Source organism: Bubalus kerabau, chromosome 4, assembly GCF_029407905.1.
Source record: "Bubalus kerabau isolate K-KA32 ecotype Philippines breed swamp buffalo chromosome 4, PCC_UOA_SB_1v2, whole genome shotgun sequence".
NCBI classification, from domain to species: Eukaryota; Metazoa; Chordata; class Mammalia; order Artiodactyla; family Bovidae; genus Bubalus; species Bubalus kerabau.
In genome coordinates this window covers 16,461,038-16,482,759 of record NC_073627.1, presented here as the reverse complement: position 1 = coordinate 16,482,759, position 21,722 = coordinate 16,461,038, and the positions used below count along the sequence as shown (strand labels likewise).

Genomic DNA, 21,722 nt, shown 5'->3' with positions numbered 1-21,722 from the left:
TAGAATGCTCCCTACATTCCTGTATTTTTCTAAATAATTTTCTCTGATAGCCCTTTCAGAGAAATCCCCTATAGGGATCACAGGCTATAATTTAACCTTTCAACAAACTTCCTCAGTGCTTTTCAGAAAGATTTCATACACTGTTCACCTCTTTGACTCAGAGCAGAATTCTTTTAAAATTGTGATTGCCCGTTTAAAAGCCAGGCCATTGTTAAAGTCACCAGCGACTGACCTCATTAGAGCCCAAGCTGGTCCTAAGATTTACGCTGGAAAATGGAATCTTAAACCTTATATCTGAAAAAGACTCAAAAAGATCAGCACATCTAGCCACTCTACCTTTAGATAAATTAAGTGTTATTATCCCCAGTTTACTATAAAGGCCTTAAAATGCTGAATCACTTGCAGAAAAGCATAAAGGTAACGGAGGAGAAAGGAACAGGGGTTAGAAGAGGAATGACAAGTGTGTCATGCGTACTGCTCCTCCCCTAACCCCCACACCCGCAGCAGATGTCACTGGCTTACCCCAGCACTCTTTCCCGATGCACTTGACTATGACTTAAGAATCTTTCTCAGTTCTACAAACCACACTCCACATAAGACTATTTCCCATCCTCTTGGGTAGGACCTAGGTCTCTAGCATCCTAATGAGGTGTGCTTTCTACTCCTCCACACACACAGAATTCTTTCAAAGAAAAGAATTATTCCTGTAATAAGTTGATGTTATCAAAAGCAGGTGTAGTCTTGATTTCCTAGAAACGAAGAAGACACGAACAACATAGCTGCCAAATGCAGAGCTTATTCTGGCTCAGAAAGAAGATAGGCCACCTGTGACTTCTTCTGTGACTCATCAGAGAGGCTGACAGTCTTTGTTCTGGGGTTTTATTGTTACTCCTGGGGCATGTTCTTCACCCTTGTTAGAGACACCTGTGCTTGTGGGCACACTTCTCGGCCTACTTCCTGCCGACTGATTAGAAAATTAGTTCCAGATTCTGATGATGATATTAAGCCAGGCAGATTTTGTGCTATCTTCCCTAAGAGTTAAACTTTTTAAAGAAACATTCTGTAGTGGAAAGAACATAAACTTTTGAGTCAGATGACCTGCTTAATAACTCCTACCTTTTCCAGGAACTGTGTGACCTTTGGAAAATTATATAATGTTTCCGAGACCGTTTTCTTACCTACATAAAAGGAATAATAATTCCAAGAACTGTTGAGAATTAAGTGAGGTCATGTAGTGTAATGCTTAGACTTGTACAGAGTACAAAGAAAGTGGTTGGGGAATGTTCTTTGTCTTCCCCCTCTCTTTGTGAAGCTGCACACCTCAGACTGGGACTTGAACCCACGTGCCGGGACTTGAACATGGCCAAAACCCAGTCTTCCAACTGAGATCACACACTTGATTTCAGGACTTAATGAAGCTCAGGTTCTTGATGTCTCATCACAGAACAAATTCAGTGAGAGAAAAAGTGATAGTTAAGAAGTGGATTTATTTAGAAAACAACACACTTCACGGACAGATTGGGCCTCCTCAGAAGGTGAGAGTGGCCTCGAAATGTGGTGTGTTTAGTTTTTATGGGCTGGGTAATTCCTTAGGCTAATGAGTGGGAGAATCATTCCAACTGTTTGGAGGAAGGGGTGGAGATTTCCAGGAACTAGGCCACCACGCTCTTTTTGGTTTCTGATGGTCAGCCGTGGAACTGTCATGGTGCTTGTGGTTATACCATTTAGCTTGCTGATGTGTTGCAGTGGGCAGTACTGAGGATTAAGGTCTGGTGGAAGTTGACTTGTCTGCCGTCTTGGACCCATTTGGTCCTAATCAGTTTGTCGTGTCCTCAGGCTGTGTCTTCTTTCAAAGATTGTGCCCTGCCCCCCTTCCCTCCTGTTTCACGTGCAGTAATAGATCTTTCAGGTTTGCTTTAACTAAATCCCTGTGGCTAATTGGATAGGTTGCAACAGTCTTCTGCTATTAGTATTTGGGAGCACAAGATTTAAAAAAAAACAACAACTGGGTCTGAGTTCTCTATGAATTGTATATGATTCCCAAGAGGATTTTATTGTAAATCCCGCTAGTACTGCTGCTGGTGTTAATACAGAGTTGACAGTGACATATTTAAGAAAAAGAGACCAATCTAGAATTGCCTAATAAACACTGAAATCAGTTTCCAAAGGAACTTTGCTGGCTGATCTGCTCTCTTATCCTGGAACATCTCAGGGAATTGAAAACTGAGGTCCAAGGCAACCAGACTAACCCTGAATTAAGAGTATCCTTACAACAGATAAAAACCCTCAGGCTTCCAAAGGAGAAAAGATGGTATTTATGCAGCCACATCATGGCTTTCCAGGCTTACCTTCTCAACATTGTTTATTAACTAGGATCATTTTGGCAAGAGGCTGATGCACTGGGACAAGAAGAGCAAACACTCCTAACTTCAAATGCTGTGTAGTCTATTCCCTGGTGGTTGAATAACACTCGAGACTTCCAAGGGATCATCATATATCCCTTAATGGCAGAGAGTAAACAGGACCGGGAGTTATCAGAAAAGCTTCCTTCCATGTTTCATCTCAGTTGGAATTCAGCCTTCTATGCAGCACCGTCTGGCACCAGCTTTGTTACTACGTTGTTGATCTCAGAGCTTGAGGCCCCCTGGGTCAATGAGATGGAAATTCACTAAGAATTTGATGTCACTGGCAAAGCCCAGGCTGGCCTTTCAAAGAAACTGGCTATAATTGCTTCCCATTGTGGGGGAGTCTGGTTAGCAGGACTCTTCTCCAGGCAGGGTTTGCCTGGGAGGCCCTGAGCCTCTACTTGCTGTACGTTGTTTCCCGCTCTGTTCTCCACTTTCTCTCCAGCTGCTCTCTGGAGCGTTTCAGTAGACCAGGGAAGGCCAACTCAGTGCCTCTGAAATCACAGTAAGTAGTGCAAAGCCTGACTCTGCGTAAGGAGAACTTTCAGAAGCTACAGAACATCTCTTCTGGTCCGTTTTCTTGGGCTTTCAACACCCACTTCTTCACCCTGAATTTGTTGACCTTATTAGGGAATTAGTCACAAATGAGAATATTCTGCTGATGCCAAAAAGTAGTTGACCTTCATCAGAAGTAGGCCACCCAGGGCGATCCTTTCTGCTACGTGAAGAGAGTCAGTAACCTGAGGATGGTGCTAGAAGAGGAAGTAGCAGAGCTGGGGGTCAGTGCTTCAGCTGAGAGAGGGTTTTCCTTATTTTAAATATCAGACTGCCTATTGCTCCAGAATCAGGGCACACAATTAACATCCCAGGAAGAATGACGGAAAGTTGCGTACACATCTGACTGCCACAGAAAGACGAGTTATAGATGCCTTTTCTTGGCTTGGTAATAGGGTAAGGGTATCTGTATATATACGCATGTTTATGTTTCTCAAACTGTAAGCAAATTATAGTGCAAAATCTTTTATTACATCAAAACTTGGAAGAATTTAGGTTTGCAATCTAGTTAGAACTTTGCCCTTTGCAGCACTCAGAAGCCTCAGACTGCACCACTTCATTCTGCCTTCTGTTTCCCGCTATTCATCACTGTCATAGTCTGTCATACTCTGAAATTAACCTGTCCTGTATGTTATTCCCTTGGGCACTGAGCTATCAGATTAACTCACTAATAAACTAATCTCTGCTATTATGCTAATAAAAGGGAAGTAGAAAACGTTCAAAGCAACTTGTGCCTTTTAAGTAAGGCATTTGAGAGATGTCACCAGCCATTATAGCTCAGTCAGTAAAGAATCTGCCCGCAATGCAGGCAGGGTTGAACCTGGGTTCAATCCCTGGGTCGGGAACATCCCCTGGAGAAAGGAATGGCAACCCACTCCAGTATTCTTGCCTGGAGAATCCCATGGACAGAGGAGCCTGGCAGGCTACAGTCCATGGGGTCACAAGAGTCAGACATGACTTAGTGACAAAACCACCACCAGCCTTTATAATCTAACCTATTGATGACTTTGATTCTTGAGATGTGAGCTTGATAGAGTAGACAGTTGGAGCCACCAGCCTTGTGGTGCTGTCCAGTTACTGCTTAGTATTTCTACGTAGCTTTAGGCTAGCCCTGAATGAATCCCCACTCTTTCTTCTCTGTTTCCTATCCTGTTATCTCTGTTCTCATGGTATTGTTAGCCTTCCCTTCCCAAGGAACAGCTCTCAGATCAACATTTTGTTGTATATATATGTAGCATTCTGACATAGAAATGAGAACTCTGCTGCCTTATTTTTAACTGTTCAACTAAAAGGTTGTAAACTTTCACAAGTATTGAGCTGCGCCGCCTGATGAGGTTTGATTTGAAAGCCTATTTTGGGCTGACCTGGTTTCCTCAAACTCAATCAAATTTAGGCTGGAAGGAAGGGGGAAAAGGCTACTCAAGTCCTACCTGTACCTATAGGAATAGTTGAGAACTTACTCAATTCTTTGTGGCCAGAGCGGAAATCTTACAATAAATGTTCTTTAATATTTTAAAAAATTATTTTTACTATGTTGGTCAGCAAATTACACATTGGAGACTGGGTGCTCTAAAATCCACATCACAAAGCAGAATATCAGAGAAGAAGCAGCTTGTCACAGGGCAGGGGGAAAAGAGGGCATTCTCCCTGTAAAGGAAAACTAATGTGTGCTAGGGACTTGTACAGCCTGGCTTCTGGTAGGATGCTTAAGTCTGAAGTGACCAACTCACCACCATGGTGAGTTGAGGATTGTGGTGGTTTTATTTATTTGGTTTTTTAATCCACACAGGAGCCTCCCGGCAGGGTGACCCTTAACCTTCATTTTCACGGAAACACAAACTTGAGGTGACTACTTCTCAGAGCCATTGCAGGCTGCCACAATAACCCCTTGAATAGGTAGATAGATTCTTCTTTCTAAAAGCATTAGGGATGAATTCAGCAAAGTGATAGATCATGGGAAGAAAAAAAAGGCTTGTGGAGCTAAATCAGCCCTTAGGGTTTGGAAGAGTTAATGCAAAGAGGAGAGAGATACACCAAACACCTTTTCCAGCACGTGACCCTTAGTAGAATGACCTTTGAAACCATAATTTTGCTGTGATTTTCATTGATCTCTAATAATTGGCAGAAATTTTTCTGATTTGCCAATAAATATTTTTCCTCTTATTTAAACCAGTTTCTAACTCCCTATTAGAATCAAGAATAAATGTTATCAAGAATCAAATTTGAGACTCAAAATAATAATGGAATAACTGTATTATTCTAGCAACCCAAGTCATGGTTTTGTAATACAATGCAAGGGGATACTGCATGAAGCCTAAAGTATATCTTGGACTGTGTCCAGTTTGCCCATGCATAATGGGCATGGCACACATGCCCTTCAACTTGACAGATTTGCTTCTCTGAGCATAGATGATAGAACCCACAGCTATTGGTCAAATAGGTAAATTGTTCCCATTGTTAAAACTCTCATATCTTCAAAGATGGGAGCAATAATATATATTTTTTTCCTTTTACAAGTCCAAAATTAAGTTTGGAAAAAGTTGGTAGTCAAAATTCTTCTCCAAACCAATTTAAAACTGAGAGCTATTTATTTTTACTGTCATAAAAACTCATGTGAAGTTTGCTAAGTTAATAAACATATGGAGAAGTAGTCCTGCTTATAAAATGGAGAGAAAGCATCATTTTAGGACCTTGACAGGCATGCAGAAGAGCCAGCTAATGAAAACACACAACAGACTTGTACTCTTGTTTTTTTTGATAGATTTGTAACAAAATATTTGATTTTGTTACAAAAATAATATTGCTTCATATATTTAAATTTTATATATATATGTGTGTGTGTGTATATATATATGTGTGTGTGTGTGTATATATATATATATATATATATATAGCTTTTTTAAAGTGGATGTGTCCAGTCTGGTTAAAGCAAATTCACCTAAGTAGTTGAGCAGAGAAATTTTAAGGGAGATTTCTGGTACTGAAAGTAGCATAGGAAATAGAGGCTCATTTGTCCTGTTAAATGAGTCTCTGAAGCAACACTGGCTGAATGAAAAGATGGGAATCCCACAGGCTCTCCTAGATTGTCAAACCAAGATCCATGGCACAGCATTCAGGAGTTCCTGCCAGTTTAGTGGGATATGACAGCACATTTTGTTTTTTTGTGTTTGGAGCAACTTCCTTGGCTGTCTCCAGACTTTCAAAAGCAGCTGGAGCTCCACATTTCATAAAATCAACACTAATAGCCTTCTGTTCGCCCAACCATAAGAACCCACAACTGTAAGACATGTATTCACTGTGGCCATCAGCATATCCAGTTGGTTCTACCACCCAAATCTTGCTTGTTAGTGTCCACTTATTTCCACCTCTACTGACTGCACCCTAGGCTCTCACATGGACTGGTTTAGCGTCTTAATTGGTCTCCCTTTCAATCCATTCTCCACCAGCACACAAAGTGATTCTTAAAAAATACAAGTCAGACCATGTAACCTCCTCCTAAAAAATCCTTCAGTGGCTTTTTTTTGTGATTAGAATAAAATCAAAGCCAGATTCTTCAAAACCCTGTATTATACAAAGATAGCTTCTGCCTCCCTCTCTAATGAAGTTCATTCATTCTCCCTGTTAGTCACAGTATTCTGGTCATAAACAGTCATGTGCCAGTTCCTAGAATTTGCTAAACTCTCTTCTACTCCTGATTCTTTGCACTTAATAATAGGTCCCTCCTATTATTAAATAGGAGGGGAAAGCGTGCTTTCCCTCTGTCATCACACAGCATAATCTCTCACTCCTTCCGGTCTCAGCCTAACAGCCACCTCCTGAGACTTCATCATGTCACTTATCTAAGAAAGTCCTTCCTGGCTTTACTGGTCATAGCAATCTGCTTACTTTTAATCTTTTATCAATGTATTATCTGTGAATACTTGTTTATTTTCCACTTTCCCTTCTAGAATGTGAGTGAGCTCCATGAGGACAAGAACCTTCCTATCACGCTCACCTTGGTCTTCCTAATGATTGATAGAGTTCCTGGCACACAGTCAGCACTCAGTAAATATATTGTTTAACAGTGAATTAATGAGTGAACAAAGAAGTGATCAGTTCAGTTCAGTAGCTCAGTCGTGTCCGACTTTTTGCAACCCCATGGACTGCAGCATGCCAGGCCTCCCTGTCCATGACCAACTCCCGGAGTTGACCCAAATTCATATACATTGAGTCGGTGATGCCATCCAGCCATCTCATCCTCTCTCGTCCCCTTTTCCTCCCACCTTTAATCTTTCCCAGCATCAAGGTCTTTTAAAATGAGTCAGCTCTTCACATCAGGTGGCCAAAGTACTGGAGTTTCAACTTCTATATCAGTCTTTCCAATGAACACCCAAGACTGATTTCCTTTAGGATGGACTGGTTGGATCTCCTTGCAGTCTAAGGGACTCTCAAGGGTCTTCTCCAACACCACAGTTCAAAAACATCAATTCTTCGATGCTCAGCTTTCTTTATAGTCCAACTCTCACATCCATACATAACTACTGGGAAAACCACAGCCTTGACTAGACGGACCTTTGTTGGCAAAGTAATGTCTCTGCTTTTTAATATGCTGTCTAGGTTGGTCATAACTTTCCTTCCAAGGAGTAAGCATCTTTTAATTTCATGGCTGCAGTCACCATCTGCAGTAATTTTGAAGCCTAAAAAAATGAAGTCTGCCACTGTTTCCACTGTTTCCCCATATACATGCTACTAATTTTATTTATTTTAAAAATTTGAGAAGCTCTTCACGCAGTTCAATAGAATACGTCTTGTTCGTTCTGTTACCGTGCATCAGGAGACAACAAAGACATGCGTGTCAGCACACGTCCACTGAACATGTATTAAGTAATATATTCAAAGCTCTATGTTAAGCACTGCAGGGGATACACATATGAGTAAGATAAATCTGTCTACCAGGACTTACAGGTTAGTGGTTTTAACAAACACATTTATAACCAGCTATAATTTAAGACAGAGTGCTGTACTAGAGGTACAAGCAAAGAACTGAGGAACGTGGAGAACGAAGAACTGATTGATCTTCCTATGCCTATTGTTGGTGTTTCAAACTGTGACAGTTTGATGAAGTTATAACTCTTCTGCCTTATAAGCCCTGCCAACTGCCTGAAGACTTCATTGGCAGAGGAGAGGCGGAGAAGTGTCCGTTCTCCTAGGGCCAGTGCTGCCTTAGTGGAAAGAAGGACGTTAGGAAACTGTGAGGCCAACGGGGAGAAAGCAGCGGATTTCTATCTGAGTTCTGTGAGAAATAATGTCGTTCCACCCATTTCTACAAAGGTACATCTCGGGCATACTTCTAGTCTCCTACTTCCCATCAGCTCTTTCATTCCCACCTTGAATATGATACAGCAAGACAAGCTGACTAGAAATGGGTTTTGTATTCCAGTTCCATGAGAAAGCCATGAAAAGAGCATGCCAGGGAAGTTACTAACTAATACGCTGAAGATGGAAGCAAGCGTCTTTGCAAAGATGTGGGTGCCATTTGCAACAGGCCGACTGACTGTAAAGCATCAACCCCCAGACTTAACTGCAGGCAGAATTTTTAAGATGAGAGATGAAAAAGATCAGGATTGTCAGTCTGTTCTCAATATTTGAGTCATAGTCACATTCATTTCACAGTTGATCAGTGGCAACAGAGATGCCTGCAAATTCAAGGCTGAATTGAGTAGTGAATTAGAAAGTGGATCTGGAAGTCCTTGTGTTGCTCTTCCTCAAACCCATCTACTTGGTGTTTATTTTCATGAAACATTTATTGAACTTTACTGTACACCAAAGACTGTGCTATACACTAGAGAAACTTAGGTAATTAACATACCCCTTGACACTAAAGCCATTAGCAAGGAAGGTCAGGTACATAGCAACCAATAACAGTGCCACAGTACAAAGTACCATAGGAACCTAGACGAGGAGAAAATGCTCTTCAGGGACTACCCTGGTGGCCCCATGGTTAAGATCCACCTTGGAATGCAGGGGACATGGATTCAGTCACTGTTCCGAGAACTAAGATCCCACATGCTGCAGTGCAGCTTTTGAGCCCACGCACCCTGGAGCCTGCACCACAACTAGAGAGTTCAAGAGCCGCAACCAAAGGTCCTGCACAATGCAGTGAAGATCCCACGTGCTGCAGCTAAGACCCGACGCAGCCTAATAAATAAATTTTTTTTAAAGAGAGAAAATACTTTTTCAGAGCAAGTAACAGTCAAGTTCAACCTTTAAGGATGAGTTGATCCCGTTTAGCTGCAGAGGAGCAGGAGAACACTCTAGGGAGGCTAGAGAGCGGAGCGGCAGGAGGAAAAGCAAGTTGAAGATATTAAGTGCCCTTGAGGAATTATGAGAAGCCATAACTAGAAAATAAGACATGCAGTCAGAGAATGATAGGAAGTGTCACTAGGAAAAAAGTCTAAAAAGTTTAAGACTTCTCAGTTTATTCCGTAGATAACAGAGTCTCTATAATTTTTGAGAAAAGAAGAGACAGTGATCAGATAAGTCTGATCAAGTACAAAATAGCTCTGACAAGCAGTGTATGGAAGATGGGTTGAAGGAGAGACTGCAGTCAGGGAAACTAGTCACGGGTCTAGAACAATAGTCTAGCTGAGAAATACTAAGACTGCAATGTGAGAACAGAGAGCTGTGTAGACATTTTAGAGATACTCAAAAGCACCTGGTCTTTTTTTGTGTATGGGAGGTAAGGGTGGAAGAATCAAAAATGATTTCAGAACTCATCTTGGATGATGGAAAATAGTGAAGCTGCTGATGGACATAGAGCATTCTGAATGGGGGAAGACTTCTAGCGTGAGTGAAGGCAGGAGGAAGAACAGGCTTCTGGAGAGAGGTGAGTCCTATTTTGGACATGTTTATAATGAATTGCCTCCAGGGGAGGATGCACAAATGTATGTAGAAATATGACCTTGGAGAACAGGAAAAGAGAAAGTTGAAGGCATAAGGTTATGGATTGAGGAGTTACCAGCAAGTAACTGACAGTAGAAGCCATAGAACTTAACAAGGTCATCCAGGTTAAGAGTATAAAGCAGAAAGTTTGGATGCATGAAAACAGAATAGGTTTTTTTTTTAACTGAAGTATAATTGTTTTACAGCATTGTGTTAATTTCTGCTATACAGCCAAGTGATTCAGTTATACATACAAATATACATTCATTTTTGTAGTCTTTTCCATTATGGTTTATCATAGGATATTAAATATAGTTCCCTGTGCTATACAGCAGGGCCTTGTTGCTTATCCATTCCGTGTGCATTAGCTTGCGTCTTTGAACCGCAGCCTTCCACTCTGTCTGTTCACCAGCCTCTTCCCACTGGCAACCACAGTATGTTCTCTATGTCCGTGAGTCTGTTTCATGCACGTGTGCTAAGTCACTTTAGTCATGTCCGACTCTTTGCTACTCTAAGGACCCACCAGGCTTCACTCTCGGTGGGATTCTCCAGACAAGAATACTGGAGTGGGTTGCCATGCTGTCCTCTGGGGGATCTTCTGTTTCATAAGTAGGTTCATTTCAGAATAGGTATATTTAAACACTAGAAGAAAATGGTGAGCCAAGTAATAATTTACAAGAGTAATTTTATAGAAACAAGAGAAAGTAATAAGGTTGTGAAGTCAAAGATGAAGATTTTTCTGCGCTAGGTCTGATGTGATGAATATAATTTCTGCCTATGTTCCATTAGCCAGAACTCGGTCACCTGACCCCACTTGAATGTGAACGCAAGGTCCCTGGCAAAGTAACTGCTTCCCACCATCACCCTTGACTGTGGACAGGAGCACAGACCTTTTGTAGACAGGTATCCATCTCTGCCCCATAATTCTAATCTCACTAGGTCTCCCTAAATAATTCCCACATGTACCTCTATAACATAAAGACATTCCACAGCAGCACATGTCATTTCAGCCCACACTGTAAGATAGCTAGGACAGGCTTTAGATTGTACATAGTTCCTTGCCAGCTGGCTGTCCCTGTTCCACTTTATCACATCCTAGCACCACACAGAAGAATATCAGAACACTTAAGTGCTGTTTCTCTGAAACGCTGAAGTGTTGTATATTGAGTTTGCCCTCCCAGGAGCTGATGACATGTGTGACCACACGTTAAGTGACTCTGACTAGAACAATGGAGGACCCATCCATGCTGGAGATATTTGAGTACATTTGTTAGTACTACAGGTAGAGACTTTAAGATCACTAACTCTCGGAGTTGCTAAGTGAAAATCTATTAGAAAAACAAACTTAGCACCACTGTATGTTTTATAGTTGTATAAAACTAAAACAGTTGTATAGTAACTGTTAGGCAACTTCCAAACCAGTAAATGGGTGGAGGGTAAGGATGTTGCTTCTTGCCTTAGAAAGCGTTGCCTGAGCGACTCCACAGCTCTGAATTCTTTGAGGTACTGGGGCATCAGGTAAGAGCAGCTCCTCATTGTCTTATCATCTGTAGTTGTCCAAAGATGACTATCACTTGTCTCCAATAATTCCGTGCCATGGGGCCGCTGAAGTCTGCAGCTGGAATTGAGATTGGATCTACCCTGTGTTATGCTGGGTACGACCTTCCCCGCCTTTTATTGGGAGAGAGAAGAGAGGACAATGCTGGGGGAGGAATCTTCAACTCTGACATGTGATTGATTCTCTCCTAAAATATGTCCAAGCAAATCTATCTTGAATATAAGGCTTGTATCCTTCTGAAAATCTCTGATGGACGTGAGAAATTCATATTCCTCCTGTTAGCTTAACTTTTACCTTACTTCTTAGGATCTGGTTAGCTCTGTTCTTGTCCCCATTCTCTGCCTGAATACCAGGTTTTCCTCCACAGCTAACTGTGAATGGCACCCATCCCCAATCATTTTCCCCTGATCCATGGGCTTCCCTTCAGGCTGTAAAGTTACAGTGAGTTTAGTGGAAGGGCAAAGATTGGAGCTAAGGATAGGGTATCACGTTTCACCATGCTGTACACATTAAAACTCTGAGCACACAGTCATCCTCCTACATGTTTTAAGTCTTCTGTGATTGCTGTTCATTCCTTTAGTTTAGCACTATGCTAGTGACTACGGAGGATATAAAAGAAATACAAAATACATTTACCTAATATCTCTTACTTAATTCCCACCCCAGTCCTGAGAGAGAGGTGTTACTCTCCCTGTCTTTCAAAGAGGTTAGAAAGCTTGTCCACTGCTGAAAGCTTGAAAGCGACAGAACTGGAATTTGACTTTATTTCAGGGATAAGGAAGCAATGTTGTGAATGCAGATAAGAGTCTGCAAGGTGACTGAATCACAAAGCGACCTCATTATAGAAACTATGTGGAAATCCTAATACTTCTACCCTCACCATGGCCACCGCCCATGGTCTTTATAACCACATATGAGCTCACATGAGAGTCAGTTTTTATCACCATCATCTGTAATTATAGGGGGAAACACAGTTGTGTTCAGTCATACTTAAAATGTCACGAAGACTAGGGCTCTCTCTATTTCTTAACTGCTGTCTCCCAAAAACGCTAATCGAAAAATGTCAAAATTAACAGTTGCCAATTTTGATTGTAAGAATTCAGATTGTGTACTATAAAAATGAACATACTATTCTTTATGTTTTAATCTTATCAATGTGGCAGTGGAACAAGGTTTCAGAAGACCTTGGATTCTCATCTCTTTATATCCTAGCCAGGTGAGCTAGAGTCTACAGTCTTGCTGAGTCTCAGTCAGTCTACCACGTTAGTAATATTCACGCCTGTGCCCATAATAAAGGTGTACGAGGGAATCTAAATAAGTGCTGTAGTAATTTTGGAAACCATAGGTAGTGTACAAATGTATATTTGTACAAAAGGGACTGTTATTCATTCTGCAAGTATAGACTCTTGGTAGCTCAGAGAACGTATGTGAAAAAGCATAGCTTCTGTCCTGAGTAGAGTCTAGCAGGAAGACTCACGTGCAGACACACACAGTGCATGGCTGTAGCAGGTGTGACGGTGGAGCTGCGTGCCAGATACATCAGAGCCTAAAGGAAAGAACCACTGACCCCATCTGGGGGGACCAGAGAAGACTGCACAGAGGAGACGCTGTGAACTAAGGCTGGAAGACTGGGAAGTAGTTTGCCTGATGAATTACAGGCAGAGGGAAAGCATGTTCAAAACTCTATAATTTACTCCATCTGGAATTAGAAGTACAAGGTTAGGAGGTAAAGAAACGGATAAGGGACAGATTATGGGGAGGCTTTGAATACCATGTTTAGATTTACAATTTAGAGTTTAGATTATGTATAGGAGGAAATATAGAGCCATTGAAGGATTTTGAAGAGAAATTTCATCAGGTTTCCGCTGGATAGATAGTGGTATGAGCCAGGGAGGAGGCAGTGGCAAGAGTGAAGCTCTTACAGTTATCCATGAGAGATGATGTACAGGGAGGAGAAAACAGCTGCCTGGTGTTCTGCCTGAGCAACTGGAGGTGGTTTTTATTTTTTAATAAGTCTTACGGGGATTTGGTTTTAAGGGAAATCTTCAACTTCAAACAGCCATCGTTTGACAGGTCATTTGGAGGTAGAGGGGACCTGCGGGCAGCTAGAGAAGCAGAGTAAATCTCAGTGCTGCGATGTCATTGCAGTGAGAGCCGAAGCCGGGAGTCGAGGTGAGGGCTGCCTCTGAAAGATGAGTAAATGGGGAATAGAGCAAAGAAGTTATGTAACCGAAGGAAAGTGGAAGAAAAGTGCCAAGGTAGTGTCTTAGATGTCAAGAGAAGAGACTGTTTCAAGGGAAACAGTCCATAAGACCTAATGCTGGATGGAGAAGAAAAAAAGAGGAAAAACAAAAGATCAAAGGCAAAAAGAAACCCTATTAATAGGCTGCTGGTGATCTTAGAGAACAGTGAGGCTAGAAGTCAAAAGGAATAGGCCTCAGGAGTGAGCAGATAATAAGAAAAATAGAAATGAATGTAGACAAGCCCACATGTAGACCCATGCAGACTGGGTTAGCCAGTGGCATCATAGTTTGTCAGAACAGAAAGGTACGAATGGGAATGCCAGCACGTAACGGAAATTGCTGTTTTACCTTTCATGTCCTCAACACCATAAGCTTTGAGTCCAGTGAACTGATGGGAGTCATTCTTTCATGAATAATACAGCAGCTTGTATCCAGAAAGAAGGAAACTACGGTTGTCACCATCTTTTCCTTGACCTGTGTGGCTTGCCGTTTCTCCTCGGTGCTTGATCAACAATAACAAAAGCAAGCACTGTCCTGTGGGTGGCTGAAGGCACGCTGGAAAGAGGCAGAAGCATCTTCTCAGGGTGTCTTAGTCACGGTAGTAAAGTGAAAGCACTGGGGCAGGGTCAGGTCTGCGTCTACCTGACACTTCGTGTCCTTGTCCTGAGCTTTCTCCTTAATCCTCATAGGCATGGATTCTCCTTAATGGCCTGAAGCATAAATGATGGATCAGAGGCCTGTGGCCAGGAGTTCTTGTCTCTATGGACAGTCAGAGATGAGTCATTTAATTCTTATACCAGGGAGGCTGCAGTCATTTCATTGTTAATAACCAGATAGGATTTTGAGAACTCAAGTTAGGGCTCTTTTATAAATGGTTCTCATTAACTTCTGTTAAAATAGCCTATGAACTACATTGGGCTTTCAAGGGCTATGTAAACGTTCAATAGCAATTTCTGGATTTTGTGAGTACGAAACAATTCCAGGCTCATGCCTTCAGATGACAGGCTTCCCTGGTGACTCAGCTGGTAAAGAATCCACCTGCAATGCAGGAGACCCCGGTTTGATTCCTGGGTCAGGAAGATCCTCTGGAGAAGGGATAGGCTACCCACTCCAGTGTTCTTGGGCTTCCCTGGTAGCTCAACTGGTAAAGAATCTGCCTGCAATGTGGAAGACCTGGGTTCGATCCCTGGGTTGGGAAGATCCCCTGGAGAAGGGAACGGCTACCCACTCCAGTATTCTGGCCTGGAAAATTCCATGGGCTGCATAGTCCATGGGGTTGCAAAGAGTCGGACACGACTGAGCGACTTTCACTTTCACCCTTGCACCTTCAGAGGACACTGCTGACTCATGCAGGATCAGTTGTCTGAGACAGTCTGTCAATGAAGTAGCTCTCTCTCCTTTATGGTCAGTCTTAGCTAATCGAATAAGATGACCTGGTATCCACTAGAATCCAGAAATTCTATGAAGCCAAAGATTAGAACATGGTAGAACTTCTTTTTAAAGCTTTATAGGATGATTCCCACACAAGTGGGTAGTCTTTCCCTTCTCCAGGGGATCTTCCCCACCCAGGGACTGAACCCAGGTCTCCTGCATTGCAAGCAGATTCTTTACCATCTGTACCACCAGGGAAGCCCACCTAAGTAAGATGGGGGCTGTCTCATCTTCTGTTCTCCAGGTTCTTTACTGAAACTTTATTTATAGAAGAAGAAAGGAAGGACTTGTTTATTTTTTCAGACTTCAGTTTTAGGCATCTTCAAATGTTAAACCTGGCAGCATAGCCAATGTTAACTGTGAGAGAAAATCTTCCAGTAGACATTTGGGCCTTCTCTCAAGTAGATGTCACCAACAAAAAATTCACTTGATGTTTTTCCTTCTGTTTGATGAATTCGTTGGGCTTGAACCTGAGATCACAGTTTGATTTCCCTCCTTTGTGGCGCTCCCAAGTGAAACGAGTCAAAGAGCTGGGTTGTCAGTGGACACAGAACTCTGCTGACTGCTCAGCTGATGGGAAGCAGAGGGACAGTGGTCACTCTGCAGTGTCCCAGTTCCTACAGACTGTAGCAGGGTGGTAAGAGGGCAGAGCCCAGAAGTGACCCAGTGTCCTTTGTTTAATGTCTAATCTTGCTTTGTGAAAATTTTATTGAGAATTTTTATGTGCCATACACCATGTTTGGCACTGTGGAGAGCATAAACAACTCGAGATTTCTGTCATAAATGTAAATAAAAAGAGATATACAACCCTGTATTTATACATATACTTTACATATATACACATATATTAATACACTCACACTTAAAAGAGTATATCATTAGGACACTTTAAGCTGGAAGAAATAGAAAACATCAACTCAAATGGATTAAGCAGTAAAGAAATTTATCACTTCATATAACAATGAGTCCAAAATTAGGACAGCTTCCAGTGCTATACAGTTAGGACCCAGGCTCTGTTTTTTGACAGTTCTCTTAGCTTAGCCTCTCTGTTGGCTTGGTCTTCAGACCAAGCTTCAGACAAAGCTGAGTGTGTGATTCCAAGAGGCCTGTGGCGTTTCTGAGCATCGTGGGCAGATAAGACAATGTGCAGAGGCAGAGAGAAGGGTTTTCTGTTTCATGAACAGATTGGAGATGTGTTGGCAAGCAGATGGGGGCCGGGAATGATTGCCGTCAGGAAGGCTACAGTCTAGTACAGGAGAGAGCTTGTAGCAATGTGGTAGATCCTGTACTAAAGGCATATACAGCCTACGATGTAGCACCAGAGAGAGTACTCCCTTCTCAGCTGGAGGAAAAATAAATGCTAAAGAGAAAGAATAGAGGCTTGGTAGAGGCTGATCAGAGAAGACTTCCCTTGAGGAGGTTTTTAGTGCAGTTTGGGACACATTGAGTTTAAGGTGCTATTGGACCTCTAGGTAGAGAATCCAGTAAGCAGTTGGATGTATATTGAGCTAAAGCTGAGACGTCTAGATAGAGGGAAAGGTAAAGGGTTTAAGTAGTGGCAAAGGCTCTGAGGATGGATGAGCTAATCCAGAGGACAGACTGGGACCAAAAACAAGATCCCAAGTAAGCAACACTGACATTTAAAGCATGGGTGAAATAAGACGAGCTGACAGAGACAGAAAATAAAAATGGGTCTTTTAATGCCATCTGTGTGTGGGAAGGGTGTAAGCCAGCTAGAAGTGACATTTTGTGATATTCACACATGTGATGTGGGTAAAGGACCAGGAAAAGCTCGGAACCTTTCAGTACCATTTCTTGCCCAGGAGCGGGTGCCCTTCCCTAAGAAGTTGGGTGAACAAGACAGAGTTTCACTGGAGGTATGGCTCGACGTGCACAGTCCTCCACCCACAGGAGAGTTGGAGCATTAAATTTCCTAAAATGAGTCTCTCTTTGCAGGAGTGGTCACACATTACTTGCCTTCTGGTTTTCCCGCCAAGAGGGAAAACTAAACCGACAGCAGACAATTGAACTGGGACATCACATCCTCAAAGCACACATTTTTAAGGTAATTAAAGAAGTTGGGGGCGTTTTTCTTTCCATTTCCAGCATGCGTTCCTTAACACTGTGTGTATGAAGCTGCCCGCTATGTCAGTGTGGTCCCTGCTTTCTGAAATTAGTTTGTTGCAGAGTCGGTCCATCTCCTAAAATGTCTGGCCTGTTCCTCCCTAGGACTTCGGAAAGAAAACCACATTTCTCATCTCCCAGTTCAATGGATTGCTAGGCTTTCTAGGAAATGTACACATACAATTGTTTAGGTAAGAAGCTTATAGTTGTGTATACTTCATACATCAGAGGTCCGCAACTTCTGGGATCTAATGCCTGATGATCTGAGGTAGAGCTGATATTATAATAATAATAGAAATAAAGTGCACGATAAATTTAATGTGCTTGAATCATCCTGAAACCATTCTCCCCACCCCAATCATTGGAAAAATTGTCTTCCCCAAAACCAACCCCTGGTTCCAAAAAGGCTGGGAACCACTGTCCTGTGACCTGCCATCTCCTGAGAATAGTCATATAGCATTAGTTATAGGTTTTTACAGTGTTTTTCAAGTCTCTGAGAGCAGTTACTCTTTCCATGTTCTTATCATTATGATTTTAATATTCCTGGTGCTGTGCATTTCAAACTCTTTCTCTAGAACCAACTGTAACCTTCCTTTAAACTACTTTCCCCATTCTCTTTTGAAATTATAATCCCAGTTTCTCGCCCAGTCGTTTCAAAACTTTCAAGAACTCTTAAGCATCGGCTTTCTCTCTCCCAGCATCCACACAGCTAGGATGGAGATCCCAGACAAGGGCACGTATCTGTCTGTTGGTGCTTGTATGCATTTGTTTGTTTATTCAGTGCTTGCTGAGGCATTGTACTAGGGATACAAAAACCAAAAAAATACAGCCCCTAATCTCAAGGAATTTATAGTCTAAATAGCAGTTGTGGAACACAGCACAGAAGTTGAGGAAGAAACTTGTTCTCCTGGTTTTTCTAGTCTGCAGTTGGCTAGTGCATCTGCCACCTCCAATCCCAGTTTCTTCAGACCACTTTGGCTGCCTCTGGACTGAGAAATTCAGGGATCTTAAATAATCCTCCGGCTTGGACTTCCCCCAAGAGATACTATTAAAGATAAAACAGTTCTCTTCAGATAGAAAACAGCATGAAGGGCAACTTTAAGAGCCTAGCGAATTCTCCCCAGCATATAAGCACATAGCTGGGGAAGGCTTTTCATCAGATGGACAGAAGTTCAGCCCACAGTGGCAAGCCCTATATTTGAATCATAATTGTCTTTCTAACAAATCACTGTACCCAGAAATGACCTTACCCAATGACCTTACTTAATGGGAGCAGAGTGAGACTATTTTAACAGGCAAGGTGTCTCATTCCATCTTCAAGTGGACCAAAAAGTGCCTGCCACTTCTACAGACTCTGAGGTGATTATCCTTCAGTTAGACGGGGAAATAGCTTCAGTATTAAGCATCAGGACTGTAATCACTTAAGCTTTTAGCATCACCTTCTGCCTGGGATCAGAGGCAAAGAAGTCGATGCCTGTCTGTATGCCCTGCACCCTAAAATAAATACCACATGAAACAGATAAATGATATGAAATTTCATTTGATCCCGTGTGACTGTATCCAATACATGGAAAACAATGTTCACTTATTTTTTTACATCCCTGTGACTTGTTTATTTTATAAGTGGAAGTTTGTACCTCCTGATGCCTTTACCCACTTCATCGTCCCCTCAGCCCCCTCCTTCCTGGCAGCCACCAGCCTGTCATGGAGACCTGCACTTAAACCATACACTCCTGTCATTGACACAGCGTTATCTTATTGTGCTGCAGACGACATGGTCGCCTGAGATATGACTGGCTCCCCGTGTGTTTCAGGCCATAAACACTGGGGTGTATACCGTGTGGTGATGACACGACTGTAAGCTGAAGAATGTGGACTTGGACCATGGTTTTCCTAATGCTGCACTTTTCAGGGTCCTTCAAATGCAGAGTGCTCCCTACCGATCGACTTTAGCTTCTCCCAGGCTGCTAGAATTCTCAGTTCCTATCAGCTGAGGGTCATGAAAAGGCAGAGACAGACTCAGTGCTTATAATCAGTATCACTTAGAACTGCCAATCAGCAGTAACATATAGTCCACTTTATATTTTTTTCCAATTAGTTTTAAATTTCCCTTATTTTATCTTTGTTCATGAAGAATTGCATATGATTATTAATTGCATAAGGTCATTAATTAACCTTAAAAATATAAGGTTGAGGGTCTGTAATTCAGGATATTTGGTATATTTATCAGTTCAATTCAGCCGCTCAGTCGTGTTTAATTATTACCACTATTATTTTCATCACCTTAAAAATAAACCTGATGGACTTCCCTGGTGGTCCAGATTAAGAATCTGCCTGCCAGTGCAGGGGACATGGGTTCTATCCCTGGTCCAGGAAGATCCCACATGGTGCAGGGCAACTACGCCCGCACTCTGCAGCTAGAGAAGGCACCACAATGAGAAGCCTGAGTTCCACAATTGGGGAGTAGCCCCAGCTCGCCGCAACTAGAGAAAGCCCTCGTAGCAGCAAAGACCCAGCCCAGCCATAAATAAATAAATATTTTTTTAAAAAGAAGAGAGAGGCATTGAGTAGGTTTGTTGTCACAGGCTGCCGGGGTAAAAGCAGTTTAGTTAGCTTGTTCCTCCAGGACCAGTCTGTCCCCCTCAGTGGGCTGGCTTGGTTATGCCCGATGTCATTAGAGCAAGACTCTATTCTCATTTGTTAGTACCACAAACCTAGAGGCTCCTAACTTACTGCGGAGGGTGCTTTTTAGCTGGGCTGATCACTTAACTGTGTCTCTGTTTCTTTTTCAGGGTTTGAGTAAAAAAGTTGGTGTGTCATCCTCCATCCTCCAAGGCCTCTGGATCTCCTACAGCACAGAAGGTCTGTCCATGGCGTTGGCATCTTTACGAAATCTCTACACGCCAAATATAAAGGTAAGGGCATCTAATTACAGGCAGATTGAAGGATTAACTATGAAAATGTAAAACTCAGAGGACATTTAGGAGTTATTTGATTGATCTTTGACTGTCCTGTTAATTAACCTTTTATTAATAGTTTGATATATTTTAAATTGTTACATTTTATTCTGTGAATTGAAAATCAAACCTGTTGATCTTCTATAAGATGAGTCTGATTTATAGACTAACTCCTGCTCCTTCTAGGGAGTAAAACATTCTTAGATCACTTTTGTTTCAGTAGAAGTTTTTCTGACCAAAGGTTCACTTAGTGGAGACTGCACTACAGTGTGTGTGGTGTTTACTCTAGTTCCTGGGTAGTTTGTATAAAGGAGACGTTTCACATCCCTTTCCAAAGGCAAGGTATTAAAAAAGGAACAAATGAAGATTTTAAAATAAAGAAGTTACTCGGTGTTTCTGGGCACTTATTGAGGGTGACTTAAGGCTTCCCAGGTGGTGCTAGTGGTAAAGAACCTGCCTGCCAATGCAGGAAATGTAAAAGATGCACGTTCAATCCCTGGGTCGGGAAGATTCCCCAGAGGGGAATACATGGCAACTCATTCCAGTGTTCTTGCCTGGAGAATCCCACGGACAGAGGAGTCTGGTGGGCTGTGGTCTGTAGGGTCCCAAAGAATTGGACACAACTGAAGCAACTCAGCATGCATGCGTGCAGATGACTTAAGAAAAGATGACTGATAGGCTATAACTGATATTTATGTGAGTGTCGTTTCCGTTTGCTTTCTTATGACTAGGTCAGCCGACTGCTGATTTTGGGAGGTGCCAACATTAATTACCGGACAGAAGTTTTGAATAATGCTCCAATTCTGTGTGTCCAGTCTCATCTTGGTTACACAGAAATGGTGGCCCTGCTCTTGGAGTTTGGGGCCAACGTGGATGCCTCCTCTGAAAGCGGCCTGACTCCCCTGGGCTATGCCGCAGCGGCAGGCTTCCTGAGCATCGTAGTGCTGCTGTGCAAGAAACGGGCCAAGGTAACGGCTGCCCGGCACTTGTTCTTCCTTCCCTGTGTCTTTCTTCCCGTCTTAGACTCGTCCTTATCTCCTGCGTTGCCTCACGAGTGTAGGTAGAATATACATCAGATCCTATTAGGAAGCAGATCAAAGGAAGAACTGGCTCTGATTACATCCTACTGTTTGTCTGCTTGCCCTGGGCCAGTTCCAGGCTGCTTCTAAAACTTTTGAGAGATACTTAGGAAACTGCATTTATCAGCAGCCACAAAAAGTCCCTAGCTCACAACCAAGAAATTCTCTCCTGAGCTCAGAGTGAGGAAAGAGGAGTGGCAGAGCAAGGAGACTGCACTGTGAGATCTGATCTGAACGGCGCCTGCGAACTCTCAGCCTTTCATGTTAGTCATGGACGTAAGAGCAGAAATCAGGCGCCCTCATCTAGCCTCGAAGACACCCCTGTAGACGTCTGAGATGACTGTCCGACCAGAAGCACTCAAAAGTGTTTCTGTTAGTGTATTTTAATTCTCTCAAAACATTTCTTTAAAATATATTTGCTTTATAGTACCTCAAGAGCCACTGATATG

At 42.4% G+C, this 21,722-nt stretch overlaps 1 protein-coding gene across 3 annotated transcripts in view; it reads left to right on the top strand.

Moving 5' to 3' along the window:
- TANC2 (tetratricopeptide repeat, ankyrin repeat and coiled-coil containing 2) overlaps positions 1-21,722 on the top strand; it is a 372,903-nt gene that overhangs the window by 315,143 nt on the left and 36,038 nt on the right. For all 3 annotated transcript variants that reach the window (XM_055575581.1, XM_055575580.1, XM_055575578.1), the window contains 3 exons: positions 17,070-17,178; positions 20,030-20,152; positions 20,926-21,162. In XM_055575581.1, coding sequence (XP_055431556.1) covers positions 17,070-17,178; positions 20,030-20,152; positions 20,926-21,162 — 469 coding nt within the window. The remainder of the gene's footprint in view (positions 1-17,069; positions 17,179-20,029; positions 20,153-20,925; positions 21,163-21,722) is intronic.